At 45.1% G+C, this 24963-nt stretch overlaps 1 protein-coding gene across 4 annotated transcripts in view; it reads left to right on the forward strand.

Annotated features, from left to right (window-relative positions):
* The first annotated feature begins 838 nt into the window (after positions 1 to 838).
* The window catches only part of MBOAT1 (membrane bound O-acyltransferase domain containing 1), a 107859-nt gene continuing 83734 nt past the window's right edge, over positions 839 to 24963 (forward strand). For 3 of the 4 annotated variants that reach the window (XR_006342106.1, XM_043908426.1, XM_043908427.1), the window contains exon 1: positions 912 to 1135. Coding sequence is in view for 3 of the 4 variants with exons in the window: in XM_043908426.1 (XP_043764361.1) it covers positions 1040 to 1135 (96 nt within the window). In the remaining variant the exon portion in view is untranslated. Of the gene's footprint in view, positions 1136 to 24963 lie in introns of all 4 variants that reach the window. The other variant, XM_043908425.1, reaches the window with a different exon arrangement.

Consider the following 24963-nt stretch of genomic DNA (forward strand, 5'->3'; position numbering starts at 1 on the left):
GATTCTCAAAACCTCTGTATCAACTGAAAAATTTTCCTAAGGACCAGTGATACACTTTTGGGGACAAAGAAGTGAAGAGGCCAGGTACCCCCTTTTAGAACCGGTGCTGGCAAAAAAAGTGATCAGAAAGCACACACCATCACAGTAGCATCGTTCCTCGTTTCTTACAGGAGTGAAAAGAATTTACAGTTCACGGGGGCGAGGGGGCGGACATCCAAGGTCAGAAGCTAGCAGTCCTAGTGTCTGAGCTTCTGCTACACAAACCCAGGGTGCAGGAAACTATCCGTGCCCACAGGAATGTAAGGAGAGAGGGAGAGAAGTGGTGGGTGATGGGGCGCTGGCTGGGAGCATCGGGGTGTCCGGGGTGTCCTTGGGTTTCCAGCCCCGGGCAGATGAACTCTTGGCCGCAGGGAAAGCGCAGGAAACCTTCACCCGAGCGGGAACCGGGAGGGCGGGGGTGCTGAGACTGCGGCGGAACCAAAACAGGGTGTGGCCAGGGTGCTCCCGAGAGCTCGGCGCCCGCCTGGGTGACCCGGGAGGAGGTCGTTTTTGGGTGGCGGGGAGAGAGGACGAGGAGATCGGGAGAAGGAAGAGCATTGGCTCCTCCCCGCCCCGGGGGCTGCGCAACGCCGGGCGCGGGGCAAGGCGGCGGCGCCCGTGCCGGCGCTCTCCCGCCCCGCGCGGCCCGGGCAGGGCGGGCCGGGTGGCGCTCGGGGGGCCGGGCTCCGGTCCCCACTCAACCCTCCCTCCCTCCGCCTCCGGGGCCGTGGGGCGGCCGGGCCAATGAGCGGCGAGAGGAGGGGAGCGGGAAGCCGAGCGCGCTGGGCCGCGGCCCTCCTACCGCGCCCGAAGCCGCAGCGCCAAACACCAAGTTTTGCGCCCGGAGACTTTGCGCCGCGTCTGTCCTCCGGCTCGCAGCTCGCTCCCCGGGAGCCCGGCGGCCGCGCGCGGCCCTCGGGACGGCCGCCCGCGCGCACTCGGGCGGGAGGACGCCGAGCCGGGGGCCGGGGTTGGGGGCGGCTCCTCCCGAAGATGCAGGATGGCAGCGGAGCCGCGGTCCAGCCTGTCCTACCGCACGACGGGCTCCACCTGTCTGCACCCGCTCAGTGAGCTCCTGGGCATCCCGCTGGACCAGGTAACTGCGGGCGGGCCGCCGGGCCGCGGCTGGGGCGTAGCGCAGGCACCCTCCCCGAGCCGGAGCGGGAGGGACGCGGGGAGGGGGATGTTGTCTACCTCCGTCCCCACCCCCATGCAGATTTCCCTGCTTCAGACTAGGCAGGTGGAGTTTTGTTTTGTTTGAGGTGATGTTTTTCTCCTGTAAGTATGGGGGCGGGCGGCGGGAAGGGTATACCCTGCGCAGCAGGTTCGAATAAACTTTTTTTTTTGTCTTGTTTGAAGTTTGGGGTTGCCTCCTTTCCTGTAAGTCTTCTGATAAATGAAATCGTGTTCCTTCCGTCGATGCACTCAAGTCTTCATTATTTTTAAGTTAGTTGAGCCTACTTAGAAAGTAAGCCTGAGTGATGTCTAAGCAGCAGCCTACCCTTTGGGGATGAGAGACCCGGGTTTTTCGGGCAGCGAGGCTTGGAAAATCGGCTTGACAGTTATTTTGTACCATGTGCGATCTCCACCCGCAAGGGAGGAGGGACTTTCCGAGGGCCCTGGTTTATTCAGTCCGTCCGTCCTGGAGGGTCCAGGCTCCCTAGTAGGACAGGTTATTGGGAGGAGAGAGAGGCTGCTGCAGGTGTTTGAACTGAGACTGAAAATGGCAACAGTCAGTCATTCCAGGTAAGAAATCTTCCTAAACGTTGAGGTTCTTAACCCATTTTTTTTTTTTTTTGGTCTCTCTAGATGCTACAGGCTAGATCTGCCCTGTGTTTAGTAGTGAGTCAGTGAATACACAGTTGACCCTTGAATAACACAAGTTTGAATTGCATGGATTCACTTATATGTGGATATTTTTCAATAGTAAGGACTACAGCGCTGTACCAGTACTGAAGCTGCTTAAATCTGCAGAGTCTAGGAACGGCCGATACAAGGGGCTGTCTGTAAATTATAGGCAGATGAACACCTGTGTGGCTGAAGGGTCAGCTATATGTTATTTAAATGGAATTGGGTGAGGCGTCCTGGAAGAGGGCCCACATACTCCTGTTTCACCCTGTTTTCTTCCTCTGCCTGTTCCCTAGTGAACTTTAAAAAAGAAATTCTTTCCTTCACACAAGAGCGTACCTGCTGCACTTTCCACTCCCATTCCTTCAGCAATGAGGAAGTGAGAGCTGGATGTTTGCCTTACTCAGACACTGTTTTCTGAGCCACCCTTACCTGGCCCCCTTTGAGGCTCTGATTCAGAACTCCGCCTGGTCGGACAGTTGCCTTCTCATCAGTTGTGAAATCCCGAAGGTCAAGAGAGGTTTTTTTCAGCTGCCAGTGCCTGTTCTTGTAGTGAGGATGTAGTGACTGCCAGGGGCCTGCAAAGGCAGCAATAATAGCAAATTCTCTAGCCCTGAAATGAAATCTAACTCAGAGCCGAATTTCCTTTCCTGGGAGTTTGTTTGATACTTAACCCCTCTACCCTTCATCACAATTTATTTTAATTGCACTTTCCATTTGCAGTGGTGCAGCACAACTAGAGAGAGGAGGAATCCAAGGAGAGTTTGTTTGGTTTTTTCTTTTTATGGAAAAAGATAGATTGTTAATAGATCCTGGAGATTGATGGCTAAGAGGTACCTAGGATGGATGTTATTAAGTGCCCTATAACTGCCTCCACCCTCATCCCCAGTGTCCTGGATTTCTGGCAAAGGAATCCTGGTTTTATTTTTTATTTTTTTTGAATCCTGGTTTTAATTTATAAGAAAGAACAAAAGACTGACAGGGGAGGGATTTGGGGGTACACTGAAGGAAATATGTGGGCTATAGACAAGGAAGGCGCACCTGTGATCTCTTAGATCTTAGGGAGCCCTACTGCCCTTCAGCTGGGTCCAATCACAGTGACTCTCGGTGGAAGATACACGTAAAGGGCAATACCCCAGCTGGCTTATTTAGGCCGAGGGGGAATCCCAAACCATAAACAATGTGGCTTGAGGCGAAACTGTGGCTTGAGGGTTTGGAAGCTTGATGTGTTTTTCTCCCTTACACTTTCAAGGGCCTTTTAGATATTAGACTGACTTGCGGATAGTTCCTGGTCTGCCAGAAAACTTCCTTTGTGACCGTCAGCTGGTATTCTACCAACCTGGAGCCTCAGGGTCCTCACATGTAACGTGGGAGATGGCAAAGGACCTTTGGGAGTCGAGACATTTTATGTAGATATAAAATGCCGTATGGTCCTTGTATCAGACTGGGGCCTGGCAGGATACAATTCAACTCAATGGCTCGTAAGGAAGAAACTTCCCTGAATTGCTCAAGAGTTGTGGGTGGCACTATAGGAACCAATAAAGAATATTCAGGTACCAAGACCGGGTGCTGAAGGGGAAAGGGGAGAAAGTCCTGTTGCCTGGATGCAGGGGCAAAGGAGAGAGAAAACTTGGCCCCTTTTGCTCCCCATTCCCTGACCTCTGCATCTCTTGCCGTGGCCCCTGGTGGGTGGCTGGCCTAGAGCGCCTGGGTGAAGTGGTCTGAGGGGCTTCTCCTGGGCCACAGAAGGGGGACGAGAAACGTGGAGCCAGCTCTGGAGGACAGTCCTAGGCTCAGAGCCCAGCCCTTGATATACATTTGCTCCTGGCCCATTAAAGAGTGCCTTTTTATTGGCCTGCAATTTGCCAAAAATGATAAAACATATCTCAAGTTGCCCAAGTAGTACCTCACATACCACTTAAAGACAACAGTGAATCCTCTCCTTAATGTTTTAGCATGTCACATGTGTGTTTGTAATTTCTGAATTGATTGTACTTGTGAGAATGTATTTGGCTTCTAGGTCTCCCTGGGCCAAGTCGTTTATTATTTGCGACACCTGAAATATCTGCTGAGCATTCTGCTATGTGAGTGAAGAACTCTGGTTTTCATCCAGTTCTTCCATTTATCTGTTCTGTTAGCCCCTCAGGGGAGCCCTATGCACTGTGACTATACTCAGGAAAAGTCTCTGGTTTTAGTTTCTGGGGACTTTGACTAGCCTGGACTCCTCTGAAGAGGTTAAATGCAAAGTCATCTTATTTAATTAGAGACTTGGAGCCCAGCAGTTCAGATCCAGAGTATAGGAAATGGAGGATGTAGGGGCCTTCACAGGTGCCGCACAGATGAGTTTGTTGAAAACTGTGTTTCTAGAATAAGCTCCTTTCTGTTGAGCAGATGTGGAGCTTGGGCAGGGAGTGGAGGATGACTGATTTGCTTTTCTGTTTAAATCATCTGTTCATGCCCTTTCCACTCTGTTTAGGTTGTGGGCTGTGGCATGATCTGTCTTTAAACTGTCCCAGCCTTCCTATGGACTAGGACTCAACTAGTCCTAAATGGACTCGGCTACCAGAATGCTGACATTCCTAACCTGTGTGTCACTTGATCATATCCGAGGAGCAGTGCAAGAGGAGGAATTCCTGGCTTTAAGAACTTTGCAGTTTGATGGTGGGGAACTCTTGAGTGCCAAGACTGTTTTTACCAACTGAAATCCCCCCAAATTTGTCTGTATTTGCATAAAGTATCAATTCAGTATTAAATTAGGATTCTTTGTCTGGATTTCAGTTTTTCCCCCTCATGTGGCATCAGCAGAAAAAAGGGGCAAAGGAAAAATAAATCAGGAGATAAGAAACTAGGAAGTGATTTCTGAGATTAAAGCAGTCAAGGCTTAGGCCTCTTCCTGTAGGCTTATATTGTTGTTTAAAAGGCTAGAGGAGTGAAGACCAGCTCTCAAGGCCTGGCCTTCTCAACTCATGGTGATACTAGCCCTGGGGTTTGATGATCCCACCCATGCCTCTGGTGGCTCAGATGGAAAAGAATCTGCCTACAGGGCAGGAGACCCAGGTTCGACCCCTGGGTTGGGAAGATCCCCTGGAGAAGGGAATGACTACCCACTCAGTTTTCTTGCCTGGGAAATACCACGGACAGAGGAGCCTGGCGGGTTACAATCCGTGGGGTCTCAAAGAGTCTGACATGACTGAAGCGACGAACACACAGCGGGGCCTCTGATCATCAAGTTTCTCTGCCTGCCTGGAGTTTTCAGTTCCCTGGTTCCCTTGCCTGTTTGTGGAAAGCCCAACCCTCAATTCTCATCTTATCTAAGCCTTGCCCTTGGTTAAAAGCTTAACTCACATTCCACAGTTATTATTAAATCAGTTAAATATTTATTTCACACTTGTAATGCCAGGGACTTGGTCAGGTCATAGAAATATAAGGATTAAAAAAAGAAATCAAGGTTTCTGTCCTAGAAGAGCTTATACACCTATAAAGGAGACAAAAGACCCACATAAATATTGATATACAAGTACTATGTCCTCATGAACCTGTGTTGGTGCCGATAGAGGTTTGCTGTTGTGCAACTGCTCAATCAAGTCTGACTCTTTGCGGCCTCGTGAATTGCAGCACATCAGGCTTCTCTGTCCTTCACTATCTCCTGGAGTTTGCTCACATTCATCTCCATCTCATCCTCTGTCACCCCCTTCTCCTCCTGCCTTCAATCTTTCCCAGCATCAGGGTCTTTTCCAGAGTCAGCTCTTTGCATTGGGTGGCCAGTTGGAGCTTCAGCTTCAGCATCAGTCCTTCCAATGAATATTCAGGGTTGATTTCCTTTAGGATTGAGGTTTACATGTGGCACCTTAGTGGAATGGAGATGGGAAAGCCACAGGACACCTTGGACTCCTGTAGAATTTACTGTTTACCTTTGACACCATTTGTATTTGACACTTAGTAAATGTTACCTTATTTTGTTAGCTGTCCTACATTTATATGCTGAGTTTCAAGCTAAAGTTTTGTTGAGGCTGGTTTTATCTTCCTTTGTATTCTAAGCAGGTGGTAAGTGTTCAACAAATGTTTTATCGTTAGTAACAGTATTGGTTCAATCAGTTCAGTCACTCAGTTGTGTCCGACTCTTTGCGACCCCATGAATTGCAGCACGCCAGGCCTCCCTGTCCATCATGCCAAGAGTAACAGTATAGGCCCATGCTAATGATGTACATGATCAGATGTTGATATAGAGAATCTTGTTTTTCAAGTGACAGTGGATGGGCCTTTGTGGGGAAGGGGCCCGCCACTGAACATAGCTCCTGTTGGTGCTGCCTCCAGGCTGTACTCTTGGGTTTCTGACTTAAACTATCTGCTCTCCACTCTAGGGCTTTCCAGTTGATCCCAGCTCAGGATGCATTTGGCAGGCCAGAAAATGTTGGTCCTGCAGAGAGCCACTTCCATTTATTTCTTTGGCCTCACTGATTCCTGCAAGGCCAGATCACCTCTCCCCACTTAATTTCCCTTTCATTGTCCAAGAGTGACAGTCATTGACTTCCAGGAGGAAGCTCATTCGGTTAGACCACAGATAGCAAATCCTGAGTTTCTGCCGTATTCCAGGAATTCCTGGAACCAAGTGAGGCTGGGATGAATCAAACATGAATAAAATTGGGCCCTTCCTCAAAAAATTCACTGGCGATTGGGGCAGGGGACACAGAAGTCAACTGGTGTTGCTTCTGTGCGGTGCCTGGGCCAGCAGCATCGGCCTTGACACTTGTTAGAAATGTCCAGTCTCTCTGCCTGGCACCCTGTCCACCGCTCTGGGGGGCGGACCCAGCCAGAGGGTGATCTCATGAGCCCTCCTGGTGGTGGTGGGAGCAAGAAGTTTGAGAATCACTGCCGTATATAGATAATTGGGATACAGATGAGTTTAGTGCAGTGGGGGGTCAGGTGAGGTCTGGTTGTCAGAGGGCATCTCACGGGTGGGGAGGAACATGAATTGGGTCTTGGAAGGGTGAAGAAGTGTTTGTGTGGCGAGGTGGGTGGAAAGAACAGCACATACAGAAGCGGAGAAGTGTGAAACTGTGCGCTTCACTTAAGGCAGTGACCCACTGAAGTGGCCGCTGGGGCTGCGCTTGTGAAGTCTGTGGGACTGTAGGTTGGGGATGCAGGTGGGGGTTACATCACAGAAGCTAGAAGGCTCTGGTGAGGTGTCGGCACGTCATCCTGCGGACCAGGGGGCGGCAAGCTTTTTCTGCAAAGGACCGGACAGCAAATATTTTCAGCTTTGCAGACTGTCTTTGTTGCATCCATGTCACTGTACCTTTGTGACTTCAGAGCAGCTGTAGACAGTATGTAAATCACTGGGCCTGGCTGTGTTCTCCTGAAGCTTTATTTATGGACACTGGAATTTGAATTTTATGTCATTTACATGGGTTGTGGCATTCCCTTCTTTTTTTTTTTTTTTTTTTAAATTATTTTTGGCCGTGCTGGGTCTTCGTTCCTTCCTGTAGGCTTTTCTCTAGTTGGGGGGTACTCACTGCCGTGACTTCTCTTGTGGAGCCGGGCCCGAGGGCATTTGGCCTTCAGTAGTTGCAGCCCACAGGCTCAGTGGTCGTGGTTCTGGATTCCTGAGCACAGGTTCAGTAGTTGAATTGCACAGGCGTAGTTGTTCCGCGTGATGTGGAATCTTCCCTGACCAGGGAATCAAACCTGTGTCCCCTGCATTGACAGGAAGATTCTTACCTACTGTGCCACAAGGGAAAGTCCAAAATTCTCTTCTTTTGATTTTTTTTTTCCAACCCTTAAAAAAATATAGAAACACATAGTTAACACGCAGGCCACACAAAAACAGGCAGGGGTTGGATTTGGCCCGAGGGCTGGAGTTTGAGATCCATGTCCTAGACTGATTTTCTCCAATCTGATGGATGGGCACCAGAATCTACTGACATGTATGCTTCTGGGATTCGATTCAGGCCTAGTGAGTCCAAATACCTGTCTGAGTGAAGGGGCTGCCCAGGCGACTCTCCTGACAACAGAAGTTTAGAGGCAGTGCTCACATCAAAGGGAAAATGTTGAAGGGTTTAATGTGAATGGATTTTCATCTCGTGAAGTGGGGTGGGAGGTCATGGCTGAAGGATGAAGGGATGGAAGTGAAGCCGGGGTTTTGAGGATGAGAGGATGTTTCGGGTGGTCTTTATGGGGGAGCAGAGAAGGAGCTGCCTGGGGTCAGTTGAATGGGTTGCTGGGTATAATCAACCCGCTGAAAGTAAAAAATGTCAGGATTTGTGCCAGTCTGTGATTTTTCTCTTTCTTCAGCGCCTTCTCAGAGCAAAAGTGAAATAGACAGTTGGAAGGGAAAGTTGTTGAGACGTTAAGAAGTAAGGGTGTTGAGAGATGCTGACAAGTAGCTAGAGGTGGTGACAGTGAAAAGGGAAACATTAGGAGATTGGAGAGACTTTGAGGAGCAGGTACTGGGGGATTGAGAGAGCCAGGCGCTGGGTATTAAAATTGAAGATCCCTAGCAATGCTTCCCTGGGTGAGGATGCGAGTGAGGGCGTGGACCTGGGAGAAGGGATGGAAGTCGATTCAGTTTAGCAAGCCCAGGAACTAGGGGGGTTTGAGGGATTGTCCTCTTAAACACTGAAGCTCCCCAGGTGACTGGGGATGTGAGGTATGGTGCCTAAGCTCTCCGGGAAGGTGGAGGTTGGTGAATGCTGACAACTAGGAGGGACCAGAGAGGGCATGACCGGCTCTGCTATCAGGCTCTCGGCCAGCTGCTCTGCAGGGTGCAGCCTATCCAGTGTTAGGAGGAGCCAGACCTGGGTCTGCAGGGGAGGTACTTTCTGGCTGGAAGGATGGTGCCTCTCTTGAAGGGTGTTAGGAGGTCTCCTAACCCCTTTATAGAAGGAGGCAGCAGCTGAGCCCGATGAGGGGAGCAGAACATGCCTGCTGTGTTCTTTTGGTGTGTGCCACCCCCGTTCCCTCCAACAGCCCCATCCTAGGGGCCCGGTTCATAATTGGTGCTAATTAAATACTTTAAGAATTGATGCTTTCAAATTGTGGTGCTGGAAAACACTCTTGAGAGTCCCTTGGAAAGCCAGGAGATCAAACCAGTCAATCCTAAGAAAAATCAACCCTGGATACTCATTGCATGGACTGATGCTGTAGCTCTAATACTTTGGCCACCTGATGCGAAGAGTTGACTCATCAGAAAAGACCCTGACGCTGAGAAAGATTGAAGGCAAAAGGAGAAGAGGGTGGCAGAGGATGAGATGCTTGGATGGCATCACTGATTCAATGGAAATGAACTTGGGCAAATCCAGGAGATAGTGAGGGACAGGGACAGGGAAGTCTGGTGTGTTGCAGTCCATGGGGTCATGAAGAGTCAGACACGACTTAGCGACCGAACAACAACAAAATGCTTCATTGAATACAAGACCAAACAAAATGCATTCAAATGCTTTCTAAAAAAAGTCCATTTTAGAGGTCTCTCTATTCAGGCTAATAAATAAAGACAGAGATGCTTCTTTCACATGATTGGCTTATTTTACACAGCACTTAGAGCTTTTAGTCCACAAGTGTATTACTAAATGACAGAGGATGGTGGAAAAAAAATGGTCCAGAGCAGCACTGGGGGAGTCTGGACAAGCTGTGACTTTCTTCTCTCTCTTCGGCCATGTGGTGGTAAAATGGGAAAGCAGATGCTGGGGGCAGACAGCTCTCCCACCAGGCTGAGAGCTGAGGGAGGGAGCTGGGAAGACTCTGAGGTTTCCGGAGCAGAGCAGAGGTCAAAAGTGGGAGGGAGGTCAGTGGTGGGAATGTGAATCTTGGAAGCAGAGGAAGAAGGCCGTGGTTGCAAGCCTGCATGCCCGACAGGAGGCTGGGGATGAGAGGCAGGGGGCTCTGCAAGGCCGGGAGAGGTGCCCCTTGGGGGCCCAGGGGCCTGGTAAGGCCATGGCCAGCAACTGACCCTGAGCCTTGCGGTATTTCCTGGAGCTGCTCACAAAGAGAGTGGAAAGATCCTTTGTGCTTCTGAAGAGACTGCTTTTGGGAGATGGAAGGCAGCTTTTAAAATAGCCAGAGGCTCAGCGGCAAAGAATCTGCCTGCAATGCGGGAACCACAGGAGATGTAGGTTCAATCCCGGGGTGGAGAAGATCCCCTGGAGGAGGGCATGGCAACCCACTCCAGTACTGTTGCCTGGAGAATCCCATGGTCGGAGGAGCCTAGCGGGATACAGTCCGTGGGGTCGCAAAGAGTTGGACATGACTGAGTCGACTTAGCATGGGCATAATGAAACAGTGAGATGTATGAGACTGTTATTATTATATGTTATTATTATATTATAAACCTCAAATTCCATATAATAAAGAGGACAGGGTGGGTGGCGTTGGGCAGTGTCCCTTAGTCTAGCCCTGTGTGGGGGAAGGATGACAACTCCATCCTAAGGGACTCGGGTGGGTCCAGGGGGTGCTGGCTGGAATGGCCAGTGCTGGCTGGTGTCACAGTCCGGTGGCCGGATTTGACCACAGTTGAAGCGGGGTGTGGCTGTATGCTTTCTGGCATTTCAGGCAGAGGCCTGGTGGGTCCTGGAGCTTTTGCCTGCCTGTCATGCAACAAGACGTGTTTCTTCTCGACTTGGCCTCAGTTTACCTGTCTGCCCTAAAGACACCAGCAACTCCATATGCTGGATGCTTAAACAGGCTTACAGGTCTTCAGTGGGACTTCCCAGTGGCTCAGTGGAAAAGAATCCTCCTGCAATGCAGGAGACTCAGGCTCAATCCCGGGATCAGGAAGATCCCCTGGAGAGAGAAATGGCACCCCACTCCAGTATTCTTGCCTGGAGACTCCCATGGACAGAGGAGCCTGGCGGGCTACAGTCCATAGCATCTTAAAGAGACACCACTGATGCGACTATAAACACACAGGACTTCAGTAACCTGCCTGCAGCCCTAGGGCTGGGTGAGAGCAGAGGCAGGACTTGAACCTGGGACTCTGCCGTCTTTGCTGTAGTCACTGCCTTGCATCCCAGCACGCTTTCCTGGGTTCTGTGTAGTCAGCGCAGCAGACAGTTCTTTCCTGTGGCTCAGATCCTCTGTGTCTTTTACACCTTCCAGCTTCTGTTCACACTTGCCCCTCTCCCAGGCATCAGCCCTCATCCTGATCCTCATTTCCTGTTTCACCCCCTGCTGTCTGCTTTCTGTGACCCTGGCCTTGCTCTCCCCTCTTCCCTTATAGACTCCCCCTCCCCCAGGGCCAAATGGACCCCCTTTTATTTTCTTTGTTTCCCCACAGCACTCTCTCATATCACATGTACCTCTTTTTTTGGGGGGGAAGGATTATGACAGTAATCCAAAGGGTTATGTTTATTGACTTTGTATATGCATATCTAAAGGAAACCAACCCTGAATGTTCATTTGGAGGACTGATGCTAAACTGAAACTCCAGTACTTTGGCCACCTGATGCTCAGAGCCAATTCATTAGGAAAGACCCTGATGCTGGGAAAGATTGAGGGCAGGAGAAGAAGGAGGCGACAGAGGATGAAATGGTTAGATGGCATCATCAACTCAATGGATGTGAGTTTGAGCAAACTCCGGGAGATAGTGAAGAACAGAGAAGCCTGGAGTGCTGCAGTCCATGGGGTTGCAAAGAGTGGGATGTGACTGAACGACTGAACAACAATATATGTATCTACTTGGTTCTGTGTGTGTGTTTCTGTCTTTTTTAAGTTGAAAATATGTAGTTGATTTACAATATTGTATTAGTTTCAGCTGTACAACAAAGTGACTCAGTTATATATATCTTTCAGATTCTATTCCATTATAGGTTATTACAAGATACTGAATATGTTCCCTGTATTGTATAGTACATCCTTATTTCTTATCTATTTTATGTATAGTTGTTTGTATCTGTTAATCTCATAATTTATCCCTCCCCACCCTTTCCCCTTTGGTAACCATAAATGTTTTTTATGTCTGTGAGTCTGTTCTATTTTTCATATGTAAATTCATTGGTACTATTTTTTAGATTCCACATATAAATGATATTATGTAATATTTGTCTTTGACTTCATTTAGCAGGATATAGTGTAGGTCCATCCAAGTGGCTGCAAATGGCAATATTTCATTCTTTCTTTACCACATGGTGCCTCTTACCTTGTGTCTTCAGATGTTTATTGGTCTTTCTGCCCTGTCTCTTTCTGAGAGGCTTCTTTCTATAGTTGTTTATTGAACACCGGGTACAACATACTGGGCTGGAAGGGGGATACAGAGATGAACTAGGGTCTGTGCCTTCTAGCAGACAAACCTATAAGCAAGTGTAAACTCTAATAATGCAGTATGCTTAATGCTCCAGAAAATGTGTGCACCCAGGCCTCAGCACCCCTGGGCCTCTTCTGGGGAATTGTGTGTGGGGGGAGTGTTCTTCCTGGGAGTTCCTGCTTTAGAAGGAGGAGAGAAAGCGCAGGGATGGGGCCCCGGGGGGGAAAGGCAGAATATGCCAGGAAGAGGAAACTGTTTGAGCAAAGGTTCTGAGAAAAGATGAACTTTCTCTGTGGGCAGTGACTAAGGCTGAATTTACGTGGCTATCTTGGTATGGTTAGTAGTATGAAGTAAAAACTAAATAAACTCGGTTCCATTGTAGTGGAATTTTATTTACATATTTGCATTGAAATGGGTGACTAAGTGATGAGAAACTTAGGAGCCAGTTCTTTTTACCACTGGGTTAGGCCCACCTATTTCTTATTTGGACCCTGCATTTCCGATTGAATAGGCCTAATTTCTGATCGAAAGTTAATTAACAGCCAGTTGCTGATAGTGAAATGTGAATCTTGGATTGTTTAAGTATAAAATTCTCCAGTCCTGTTTTCATTGTGTGAAGTTGGAAGATCTGTTACTCGACATCATAAATGCAGATATCATCATCATCTTTTGGGGGGGTCAGAATGTCTCATGTTTGTGTGGACAATATGTAGAAATGCCTTTCCCAGTCTGAAATCAAGTCACTTATACGAAAAGTACAGTATACCCCAGTACTCTCAAGTATTTTTGAAGCATGGCCTCTGAATTACATTCATAAAGAAAAATTTCATGAAAAGATTATATCTAAGGAGATATACAATCTGGAAATATCTTTTTGTGGCAGCAACTTATTAAAAAAATTAAGAATTCGGTCTGTGTAATTTAATCGCAGTATTTGGTTGTGTGCTTTTCAGAAGCTTTCAGTTTTAAGTAAGTCAACTCTTTCAGTAAATAAGACAAAGGAAAAACCTGCTGCAGACTTATTAATGACAATTTTTAGTAGTTTTGCCAGAAGCGCAGAAGGAGAGAGAATAATCAGTGGGAAAAGTACCCTCACATAGTTTATACTGGTTAAAAATGGGCTTTATTAAAAGACCACTATCCCTTAGGGTTCAGTTACGTGACCATGTGCCACAAGATGAACTCATTAACCCATTTGTAATGGGTTTTTAGTTGGCCAAAAAATATGTACTTGTGAATCATTTACCAACTTCCTTATAATAGAAGGGCTCTGCTTATAACTGTTGTCAGTGGTTAATCTTCTTTGAAGCGTGTTTTTGAAAGTCCACATGGCATTAAAGCATCTCTAAGTGTTGAACTGGGATTTCTGGGGGGTGGGAAAGGGGGTTGGTGCTGAGGGTTTCCCAACCATCCTATTATTAAAAATATTCCATACCCCAGCTTATTTACCAAAACAACAACACAAAGCTTGGGTTCTTGTCTCATTTGAAAAAAAAAGAGCAGGGTTATACTGGAAAAGTTTTCTTCAGTTCTAAATTTGTATTTCAAACAAGTAATTAAAAAATCCTGTGGTTTGTCCCCCCTCACTTTTGTCTCATTCCTCATTCTGTGCTTCTTATCTGAAACAGAGTCAGCAGAGGTATATACAACATAAAGTTGCTAAGGCCTAGAGGAAGTTGCTAAATTCAAGTCATCTTGTGAAATGTCACGAAGTGGTTTAAGTGTGTGTCATTGGGTTGAGATGTCTTTCCTCCGAAGACCTCCCCCACCCACCCCACCCCTGCATTATTTGTTGCTCTGTCTTTCTAAAAATTTAATTTCACTTATTTTAAATATTTATCTGTTTTAATTAAACATGACTTGTGTTTGATTAGCTCATTTTTTGGGCTTTTACTTTGTGTAAATACAGATTTTAAGAAATGAGTTTTCTGACTAGGTAGCTTGTGTATTTAGTGTCAAAATCACAAGGCAGAAAATGGGGGTAGGATGAAAGGTCAGTCCCAGTGGTGTTCCCCCCCTTATCTCCCATCCCCCTAGTTTGAAACTGCTCAGATTCCCTCCCCACTGGCAGCCAGTGGCATCCTTTGAGAGGTAGGCGAGACATCCATGTACACGGAATCTTTTTTCTTTTCTGATAACAAATGAGAGTGTACGGTTCCTCCACTCTTCTCCTTAAAAAAAAAAAAAAAACAAACCAAAAACAGTGTCTCCCAGGAATTGATTCATATCTGTGTCTACAGAGCTCTTGCAATGCTGACTTCCTTTCTGCCTTTTCTGAGAGTTCTGTTTCTGTGCTTCCAGGAGTGACCTCATCCTTTAGCCAAAACTGAAAAATGCTGCTGGGGGTGGGTGATGGAATTGGGGCAGGGTCCTCCACATGGGCACGATCCCCAGGAATATGGAGAGTGTGGGGACCACCTACAGTGGGACAGGCTGGGGGGTTGAGCACTTAGCTCAAGAGAGGGGGCAGAAGATGGGGTTTGCCTCCAGTTTCCGCTGGGAGGGAGCGAGATCCGCACTGGACTTAGGCTTGAGGACATTGAAGATCCTCTGCCCCTCGTGGCCCAGGGATTCAAATGGCTCTGCCTCTCACAGACCTGGTGTCCATGGCCTGTCTCCAGAATTTCTGATCTCTCTGTCTGCCAGAAACGATACCCTTGAAGTCCAGTGCAGCTCTAAAATTCTGTGATTCTGAGATCTTCAACAGTCGAGGGAAGGCTTGGTTTCAGGTTGTAAAGAAAGTCTTCTTGAGGGTGAAGACCCCCTTTCCTTTTCCTTTCCAGTGGATGTAACTCAAAGGATTGCACCTGTATATGTTCCTTTCTTATTTCTCTCAATGAAATGTGCGCATTTCCATGCGTGTTGCCTGAAGCGAATAGAACTTCAGGGCTCTGGAAGTGCTTTGCTTCCACCTCCTTGTTAGAGTCTGGTCGGAATGCCTTAGAAATTTGTGTGCTTTGCTCTGGAAATAAGAGTAATTTATTTGAAAAGAGCTTCTATTTCTTGTTCACATGTTTGAGGAGAGAAATGTTTGTCTTACTAAACAATTAATTGTTCAAGAAAATCACCTGATGTGGAGCCTGAGGATTCAGGATGAACCAAAGGTCCTTTGTATCTTTACTGAAAGTGACTTAGATGCATGCAATGATTTTAATAAATCTGACTTTAAAGTAAAAGTGAATCTAAAGCACAAACACATACTGGTGTAATTGTGTGTGAAAAAGAGCTTCTATTTCTTGTTTACTAGGGATGTTGAGCTGGTTTTTCTCCCTTCTCTATCCCAAAAGAAAATTGCCCATTCATCTCCAAACACTAAGTGTTAACTTGCCTGCAGATTACTGAGCCAAAAGGAAGCAAATCAAATTGGATTTGAAATTGTATTCAGAGGTCCACTTTCTCTACCCTTTTGGAGGGAAGAAAAAAATTTTTTTTATGTTTTTTTTTCTTAATGACTGGGGTCTGGAGGTGGAGTTTACAAAAAGGGTATAATGAAAGGCTGTTTTGTAATCTCAGCCTTATTGAGTTATCATTTACCTCAGTTTCATAGTGATCTTGACCTAGTTGCAAATCTTGAGTTACGTGTTTTATCTTTCCATAGAGGTATTTAGAGTGTCTTTATAGATACCTTTTCCAATACTTTGGCCACCTCATGCGAAGAGTTGACTCATTGGAAAAGACCCTGATGCTGGGAAGGATTGGGGGCAGGAGGAGAAGGGGACGACAGAGGATGAGATGGCTAGATGGCATCACCGCCTCGATGGGCATGAGTTTGAGTAAACTCCGGAGTTGGTGATGGACAGGGAGGCCTGGCGTGCTGCGATTCATGGGGTCGCAAAGAGTTGGACACAACTGAGTGACTGAACTGAACTGAATTGATAGATACCTTTATCTGATGGCTAGTTTGTTATCTTAATTTAAAAGAAGGCTGAAAGGAGGCTATAACCTAAAAGTAATCTTTTCATCAGAGTACAAGGTGGGGCCCAATTTCACTGTCTTGAGCAATGATGGATTATGACTGTGCACCTTAGCTATCTGAAACTTTGAGAGACTCTGAAGGACGATAGTAAGCTGTCAACGTGATTTAGAAATTGACCACTTTTTTTTTTTTTTTTTTAATGAGAACCGGAACACCGTCTGTGTATGCTTGGCAACCCCCAAGTATTTATTAGAGTTATATGTATCAAGATTGGTCCTCTATTGCAAAGTTTCTAGAGGATATGGTGCAGTTAGAAAGGAGCAGGAAAAACTGTTATAAGGACAACTGAATTGAAGGTTCCTAAACGAAAGAAAGTGAACTTGAGTAGAGTTGACTAAAGGCCAAAGCCGCAGACTGTGGAATGGTGATCAAGGAGGACGTAAAATGCTGGTTTGGTAATCTTAGGCGGGGTGTGCCACTGATGCACATTATTTCCTGAAGAAGACCTTGAACTTGATGGCCTCAGAGAACTCCTTTGTCGTGTCATTTTATAGGTATCCTCTCTTTAGCTTGAGTGAAAATACTAAGGGTCTCACCAGTATTTCAAGAAGCAACTGGCATACCATCTAAGATTTGCTCTTTGCTTCATAATAATAGATCACGTTCTATGGTAATTTTAAAAAAAAATCCCAAGTTTATTTTGGAATAATTTTAAATGTACAGAAAATTTGTAATGATAGTACAAAGAGTTTTTGTATATGCCTTCCCCAATTTTCCTCGTTAGGTACCCTTGTCAGAAGTAAAACATCAACACTGATAACTGTTAAATGCATTCCAGACTTTTTGAATTCCACCAGGTTTTCAACTAATGTCCTCTTTCTAATCTGAGATTCTGTACCTTACAATTCACCCATTTCAGGTGTTCGGTTCAATGTTTTTTAGTATCTTCACAAGGCTGTGTGACCATTTTAATAACCAGGATGAGTCTCAGGAGACAGAACAACTAATGTATGTTGTGTCCTGGGGCAGACAAAGAACATTAGGCAAGTCTAAGGAAATCTGAATAAAGAACAGGCTTCAGTTAATACTAATGTATGGATATTGGTTCATTACCTGTGACCTATGAAACCTTTGTATGTGAGATGCTAATAATAAAGGAAATAGGGTTAGGCCATATGAGAAATCTCTGTACTATCTTTGCGATTTTTCTTTAAATCTAAAGCTGTTCTGAAAAATAATTTTTACTTAAAACATAATGCTATTTAATTAAAAATTTTTTTAATTAAAAAGTATTTATTTTCAGCTATGCCAGGTCTTGGTGGGATCTTTAGTTGCAGCGTGTAGACTTCTTAGTTGGGGCATGCACGTGGGATCTAGTTCTGTGACCAGGGGTAGAACTCACACCTCTTGCATGAGGATAGTGGCGTCTTACCCACTCGACCACCAGGGAAGTCCCTGCCTTTTTGTTTTTAATCAAGGATCATTACTTGTGCCGTGTCTGTGGACACTGGGACCAGTGTGGTTTTAGAGTATTTTCTAGCCAGAAGAATGAAGAGGAAACACACGGTTACCCTGGTATGTGTGTGTTCTTTACATTCACTTTTGCTTTAAAGTCAGATTTATTAAAATCATCTCATGCATCTAAGTCACTTTCAGTAAAGACACAAAGAAATGTGGTTCATCCTGATCCTCCAGCTCCTCATCAGGTGATTTTCATGAACAAATAATTGTTTAGTAAGATAAGTATTTCTCTTCTTGTAACATAAAACAGCAGGACCCCCTTCCCCCCACCCCCCACCTCCACCTCCGAACGAAACTCTCCGGGCATTAGCCTTTGCTCACTGGGGCTATTTCCTCATTAAGTTTTGACCTTGGACGTGCTATTCTGCATATCAGTTGTCCTTTCAGCAGGATCATTCTAAGTGTCTATTGCTTAAGCCAAAAGAATTCATGCAAAAAACTCTTCTCAAGTAATTATGGAGGGCAAGCTGTAAAAAGCCGACCACATTTTAGCCCCAGGCTGTGTAATTGATATTTGTGTTTCCTTCTGACTTCTGTCCGGGGAACTCACCTTGCTCTATTGTAGTAGGAACAATGGTGCAGTAAACTTCTGGGTTTTAGGCTTAGAGCGTCTTTTGTAGGTGTGTAACCTTTTGGGGCTTCCCAGGGGGCGCTAGTAGTAAAGAATCCACCTGCCAACGGCGGCTTTGATCCCCTGGAGAAGAGACTGGCAAACCACTTAAGTACTCTTGCCTGGAAAATTCCGTGGAGAGAGGAGCCTGGCAGTTGCAAAGAGTCGGACTTGATGGAGCACAGGACCTTGGCCAACCTTTTTAAGCTTTCTGAGCTTGATCCCTTATTTGTAAAATGAGCTGTTATCGGTACATTAAGAGTGGTTTGAATTTCAAATGAGGCAGGTGATCCATGGGGAAGATTTTAGTAAACTGTTCATCAATTATGCCCATGTTGTTTGCTGTCACTTCCCCATCACCACTTCCATCACATTTTTGAAGCTCAGAGGGAACAATACACGCTCAGTGCTCACGTCACAGCACTGAGCTTAAGTGAGGTGGGTGTAGGTGGTGTTTGGAGGGGAAATTGAGTTTTCAGTTAGTATCTGGTGATGAGTAAGAAAAGACTCGATTTTGAGGATTCTAGGGGATGAAGAAATTTAGTACTTCAAGACAGAAAAATGGGGCAGAAGAAGGCAGCGAGTAAAGATAAGGATGACAGCTGGTTGGGGGGGGAAAGCAAACTTTTTTTTTTTGGACTGTAGTGAAATGGGAAAGGTTGGATCCAAGCTGAAATATAAGTAAATTTAGTGTACCCAGGAAGTGAGAAAGAGACTCTCATAGGAACCATTCTTTATCAGATAAACATTACCTCTTATCAATGAAAAGGCAGGGTTAGTTAGTTAGTGTGGCTGTACCTGTGGGATATTAGGAAAAATCAACTGTCTTTGAAACTGACACCGAAGCTCAGGTATTTACTTATTTATTAGCCACTTGGATATACGAGACAAGACTTCTGTCTCTTCCAAAGAAGAGGAAAATACAGCTTAATTCCTCAGGAGGTATGGGCCACATGTATATTTATTCTGTCATATGGCAGTAATTCTACTTTCAACTTCTGGTCTCTGTGCTAGTCTAGCTATGAATGCATGCTAAGTTGCTTCAGTCTTTTCCGACTCTCTGTGACCCTATGGACTGCAGCCCGCCAGGCTCCTCTGTCCATGGAATTCTTAAGCTTTTTGCAATGATTGCTTCCTACTTACTGTGCTAAACATTCCGTATGAATTCTCTAAGTCACACAACCACCCTATGTGGACTTGTTTTAGGTCCCATGGCTGGCCTACAGTAGAGCCAGGATTGGGACTCAGCAACTTTGGATTCCAACCCTGGGTTCTTATCCACTCTTGTGTTTTATGCCTAAGGACATCAAATGCAGCCTCAAAGCAGGGCTGATTAGAGAATATTCAAAAGAGAGTATTTGGTAAATCTGGGAATGAGTTAGAATACACAGCAAGTTTTTCAGCTGTCCTTTTTGACTTTGGCCACCTGATGTGAAGAACTGACTCATTGGAAAAGACCCTGATGGCTGGGAAGGATTGAAGGTGGGAGGAGAAGGGGCAATAGAGAATAAGATGGTTGGATGGCATGTCACGACAGACATGAGTTTGAGTAAGCTCCAGGAGTTGGTGATGGACAGGGAAGCTGGAGTGCTGTGGTCCATGGGGTTGCAGAGTCGGACACGACTGAGCGACTGAACTGAACTGAACTCTTTGGCTTGTGGCCTGTGGTAAAATGACCCAGAGGATGTGTTACACTCTCCTGTCCATAGCAGGTGATGCTGGGGAGGGATGGATGGTCACAGCAGTTCACTCTGTGCTGGCTGAGTCACAAGCCCCTCAGGTGTTTAGTGCCCTGTTAGCTTTTGAGAGCAACATTGGAGGGACTTCCCTGGTGGTCCAGTGGTTAAGACTTTGCCTTCCAGTGCAGGGGATGAAGATTTGATCCTTGGTTGGGGAGCAAAGATCCCACATGCCTTGTGATCAAAAAAGCAAAACATAAAACAGAAGCAACATTGTACCAAATGCAACAGAGACTCATAAAAGAGAGATGTTGCAAAACAGGAAGAGCTGAAGGAAGGTGAGAGGCCAGGTGAGAGCCCTGGAACCTAGTTCCTGGGAAGAGGATTATTGAAGGAAGAGGAGGTGTTTAATTTAGAGAAGAAAAGCCTTAGATAGGATCCCATAGTCATGTTCAGATATTTGATGAATGTAATTATGCTGTGTCCTCAGCAGAATTGAACTCAAGGGATGGAAACTTCAGGGAAGTAGACTTCGATTTGTCACAAAGTTTCCTATTGATGAGATTTGTGTCAATAAAAGAATTGGTCATCATTGAAGTTCATGAGTCCCCCATCCCTGGCAGTTTTTAAGTATTCAAGCAGAGGCTGTGTGGTGATGATACGCCTACCATCAGGATCTACTCCCTCCCTTCCTGAAAGCCCTCCCTGCTTGCCCTGAGTTCTTTGTTTATCCAGCTGTCAGTCCTCAGTGGTTCTAGTTTTAGTATCAGCTAAAAAATAAGCCAGTGGTTTAAGGAGCGTCTTTTCTCAGTGGATATTTAAAGATAGAAAGATCCCTAAATGATAAGTAATAGCGGAATAGTTAGATTGAATTATATAGTATACTTAAGCTATGAAATTAGATACACGTATTAGAGAAAATGAGGTCAGGTTGAAAGATAGTCGTCTATTGAGTGAAAAGAGCAAATTGCAGAAGGGTATGTGTATTATGATCTCATGTCCTGATTAAAAAATAAAAATGCCATCTCTTCCATCTATTCATCTGTCTGGTTTGGGAATGAGAGTCACCAACATGTGGCTAAGCCATCGCAGTGACCTCTGAAGATGTTCATGTCCCTGTGTGGGTGCCAAAGAAGAGGAGCAGGCGATCTGCATAGTCATTGTCCCAAAGAAGACATACAGATGGCCAACAGATACACGACAAGATGTTCAACATCACTAATCACCAGGGAAATGCAAATCAAAACCACAATGAGATGCCACCTCACACCTGCCAGAATGGCTATTTCAAAAGGATAACAAATACTGACAAGGATGTAGAGAAAAGGGAACCCTTACGTGTTGTTGACGGGAGTATAAACGGGTACAGCCACTGTGGGAAACAGTATGGAGATTCCTCAAACAATTGAAAAAATACAACTGTCATGTAATTCAGCAGCTCCTCTCCTGGATATTTACTCAGGAAAACAAAAACACTGATTAGAAAAAAAGATACATGTACCTTGATGTTCTCTGAAGCATTGTTTACAGTAGCCAACATAGAGAAGCAGTCTAAGGTGCCCATCAATAGATGAATGGATAAAGAAGATATGGTATATAAATCCAGTAGAATACTTTTCAGCCATAAAAAGAATGAAATCTTGCTATTTCTGATGACATGGGTGGACCCAGAGGGTATTATGCTAAGTGAAATGAATCAGAGAAAGACAAATACTATTTGATGTCACTTATATGTGCAATCTAAAACAGAAGACAGAACAAGAGTTATAGATACAGAGAACAAACAGGTGGTTGCCAGTGGGGAGAGGGGAAAGTAATAGGTGAGGGAAATTAAGAAATACAAACTTCCAGTTCTAAAATGAGTGAGTACAGGTATAAAATGTACAGAGTGGGGAATATAGTCAATAGCTATGTCATATTGATGTATGGTGATGTATTGTAACTAGACTCATTGTGATCTTTTTGAAATGTATAGAAATATGGAATTATTATGGTGTAAATGAAACTTACATAGTGTTGTAGGTCAATTATGCTTCAAAAGCAAGCCAACAGTCTCATAGAAAAAGAGATCGAAATTGTTACCAGAGGTGGGGAGTGGGTGAAGCTAGTCAAAGGGTACACACTTGCAGTTGTAAGATAAATAAATACTAGGGATGAAATGTACACCATGCTAAATATAATCAACACTGCTGTATGTTATATATGAAAGTTGTTTGCTGAGTAAATCCTAAGGGTTTAGGATTCATCACAAGGAAAAAAAAATTTTTTTTTCTGCTTATTTCATTATGTATCTCTAAGAGGTGATGGATAGTCACCAAACGTACTGTGATAACTGTTTCTTGATGTATGTCCATCATATCATTATGCCGTACACCTGAAACTTACACAGTGCTATATATGTGTATATTGACATATATATATATGTCAATAACATCTCAATAGAACTGGAAGGAGAAAAAATAAGGACTTAACATACCCCTCAGGAGCTGCCTGGGGTGCTGGGAGTCCTAAAGAGGAAGAATGCCTTTCTGGAGGAGAAAAATACTCTGTGTATTGTCTATAGGTTTGTCTGAGCATTTACTCCTTTGGGGACTTGTTCTAAATTTTGCTCACTTGGGGATGTCAGGTCTCCCATGGTGATCAGACACCTTGCTATTTCTAAGGCTGAGCATTTGTAGATGTGGATATCTGTGGTGGTGTTTCCTGTTCTTAGTCTGCCATGTCTGTTTTCACAGAGACTCAGGCCTCTCTGAGCACCCTGGCGTCATTTTCTCTAGGTGCTCTTCCAGTTCACAGGGTTGCCTCTTAACGCCCCACACGGGCAGACCTTGGAGATATTGGGGCTCCAATTCCAGACCACTGCAATAAAGCAAGTATTGCATTTTGATTTCCCAGTGCATACAAAAGTTATGTTTACACTATATTGTAGTCTGTTAAATGTGCAATCGCATTGTGTCTAAAAAACCAATATGCACACCTTAATTAAAGAATGCCTTATTGCTAAAAATTGCCAACCATCATCTGACTACACAGGGTTGTCACAAACCTTCAGTTCATAAAAAACATTACCTGTGAAGCACAGAGACGTGAGTTGTAACCAAGAGGTATGCCTGTATAGTGCTCCCATTTCACTCTTAAACTTAGGTAGAAATCCAGTGTGCCAAGTTTCTTCGTTTCTTCACCTGACTTAAGGAAATTCTTTTTTTTTTTCTCTTTTATTCTTTCATATTAATTAATCCAGGAGCCTAACTCTTAGTGTCATGACTCTTTTTTATTCCTTCTCTCCTTTGCTGAAGATAGAGGTTGTTGACCCCTTCTGGCTTTGTAAATTGTTTTGAATTTGTAGAATAAGAAGTTGGAACTGTTTTTGTAGGGGAAGTAGGAAGAAGAAAGTGAGGCTCTATAGAACCACAGTAAAAATTTGCCCTGGAGAACACTCCCCATAAGTTGTGGGAGAGCCCTTTAGATGCTTGTACTAGATGTATCCATATATTTTGTTTTGGAAATTTCAGAATTACCCTAACAGTTATCTTTCCCGCTTCCTCATTTTACAGACAGGAAGGGCTAGGTTCCTCAAGATTACAGCAGTGTCCAAGGACACCCTAGGTAACTCATGGCAGAACTGGCTGTCAGACGCCAAAGTCCATGCTCTTTCCTATATGACATGTTTACTGTTTTGCTCGTATCTTCAGAATTAGTAAAACATGACCATGGTGGAAAGACTAGATCCCTGGATTACATGGTTATTGCACATGGAGTTGCCATTGTGGCTCTTAGTCACTATATGTGTCTGACTCTTTACGACCCCATGGACTGTAGCCCGCCAGGCTCCTCTGTCCATGGGATTCTCCAGGCACGAATACTGGAGTGGGTTGCCACTCCCTTCTCCACGGGATCTTCCTGATCCAGGGATGGAAGCCAGGTCTCCTACATTGCAGACGGATTCTCTACCACCTGAGCTACCAGGGAAGCCCAGAGTTGCCGTTGGTCGGTGTTTAAATATTCCAGGAATCTTGAGAATCCTCTCTTATGTTCTGGGAAGGACTTTATATTCACATCTGAGTGAGCAAGTTGTGATGTTCAAAGATGACTTAGCGGAATAAACATAGGAAGTTATTTTTATCCTGAAGATGTTTAAGTTTGAAATAAATGTTTCCTACCAACTTGGTAAATAGTTTTATAACCATATTTACAGGCTGCAGGTTTTGCTTAAAACTGAATGGCTTACGCTCTGCTTTCCATTTGTTGGAGTGTGGAACTTGTTTAATTACCTGGAAAGTAGTTAATTGGGAATTACTCAAGGCACTATGGTTTTTCTCCTGACTTTCTGGTTAGTTTATTTACTTTTGGAAATAGATGCTTGCTTTCTCTTGTGGCTTTCTTAAGTCCCCTACTCAGAGTTTAAACTCCTTTACATTGTTCAAAGTGTACTTTGATAGAATATTCTAATTTGTGCTACTTCTTCAAAGATTTCTCCAGGGCTCTACTTCAAAGTGATGATGTTTCAGGCTGACCTCATTGACCCTCCAGATTCAGACCCAGCAAACAACCAGGGAAGAACTTGCCCCGTAAACTTGCTTCCAAGAAGCAGGTGCTTACTTATCCATTCCCCACAGGGTCACAGTGTTGCTTCTCCTATTTCTCATTCTCTTACTCTGGGCTGCAGAAAGGGTGGTGACACTCAGGACACATGGATTTGTAGTTGCTTGGACCTGGAGAATGCAGGCAGCAGGAAGAGGTATGTTGGAAGCATCATTGGAGATGGAAGACTTACTGGTACAGCCACTATGGAAAACAGTGTGGCGATTCCTCAGAAAACTAAAAATAGAATTACTGTATAATTGACCAATCCCACTTCTCAGTATATTTACAAAGGAAATGAGATCACTGTTAAAGAAATATCTGCATCCACATCCCCCTGTTCAGCCCCTCCCCCCAACCCCCTCCACTAAGAAAAAGGAAGTCTTGCCATTTGTCAGGAGTGGATGAACCTTGAGGTCATTATGCGAAGTGGAATGAGTCAGTCAAACAACTGTATGATCAGACAGACAAACACTGTATGATCTCACTTACGTGTGGAATCTAGAAGAGCTGGCTTCATGTTGAAATACCCCTG

The sequence above is a fragment of the Cervus elaphus genome, chromosome 7 (assembly GCF_910594005.1).
Source record: "Cervus elaphus chromosome 7, mCerEla1.1, whole genome shotgun sequence".
NCBI lineage: Eukaryota > Metazoa > Chordata > Mammalia > Artiodactyla > Cervidae > Cervus > Cervus elaphus.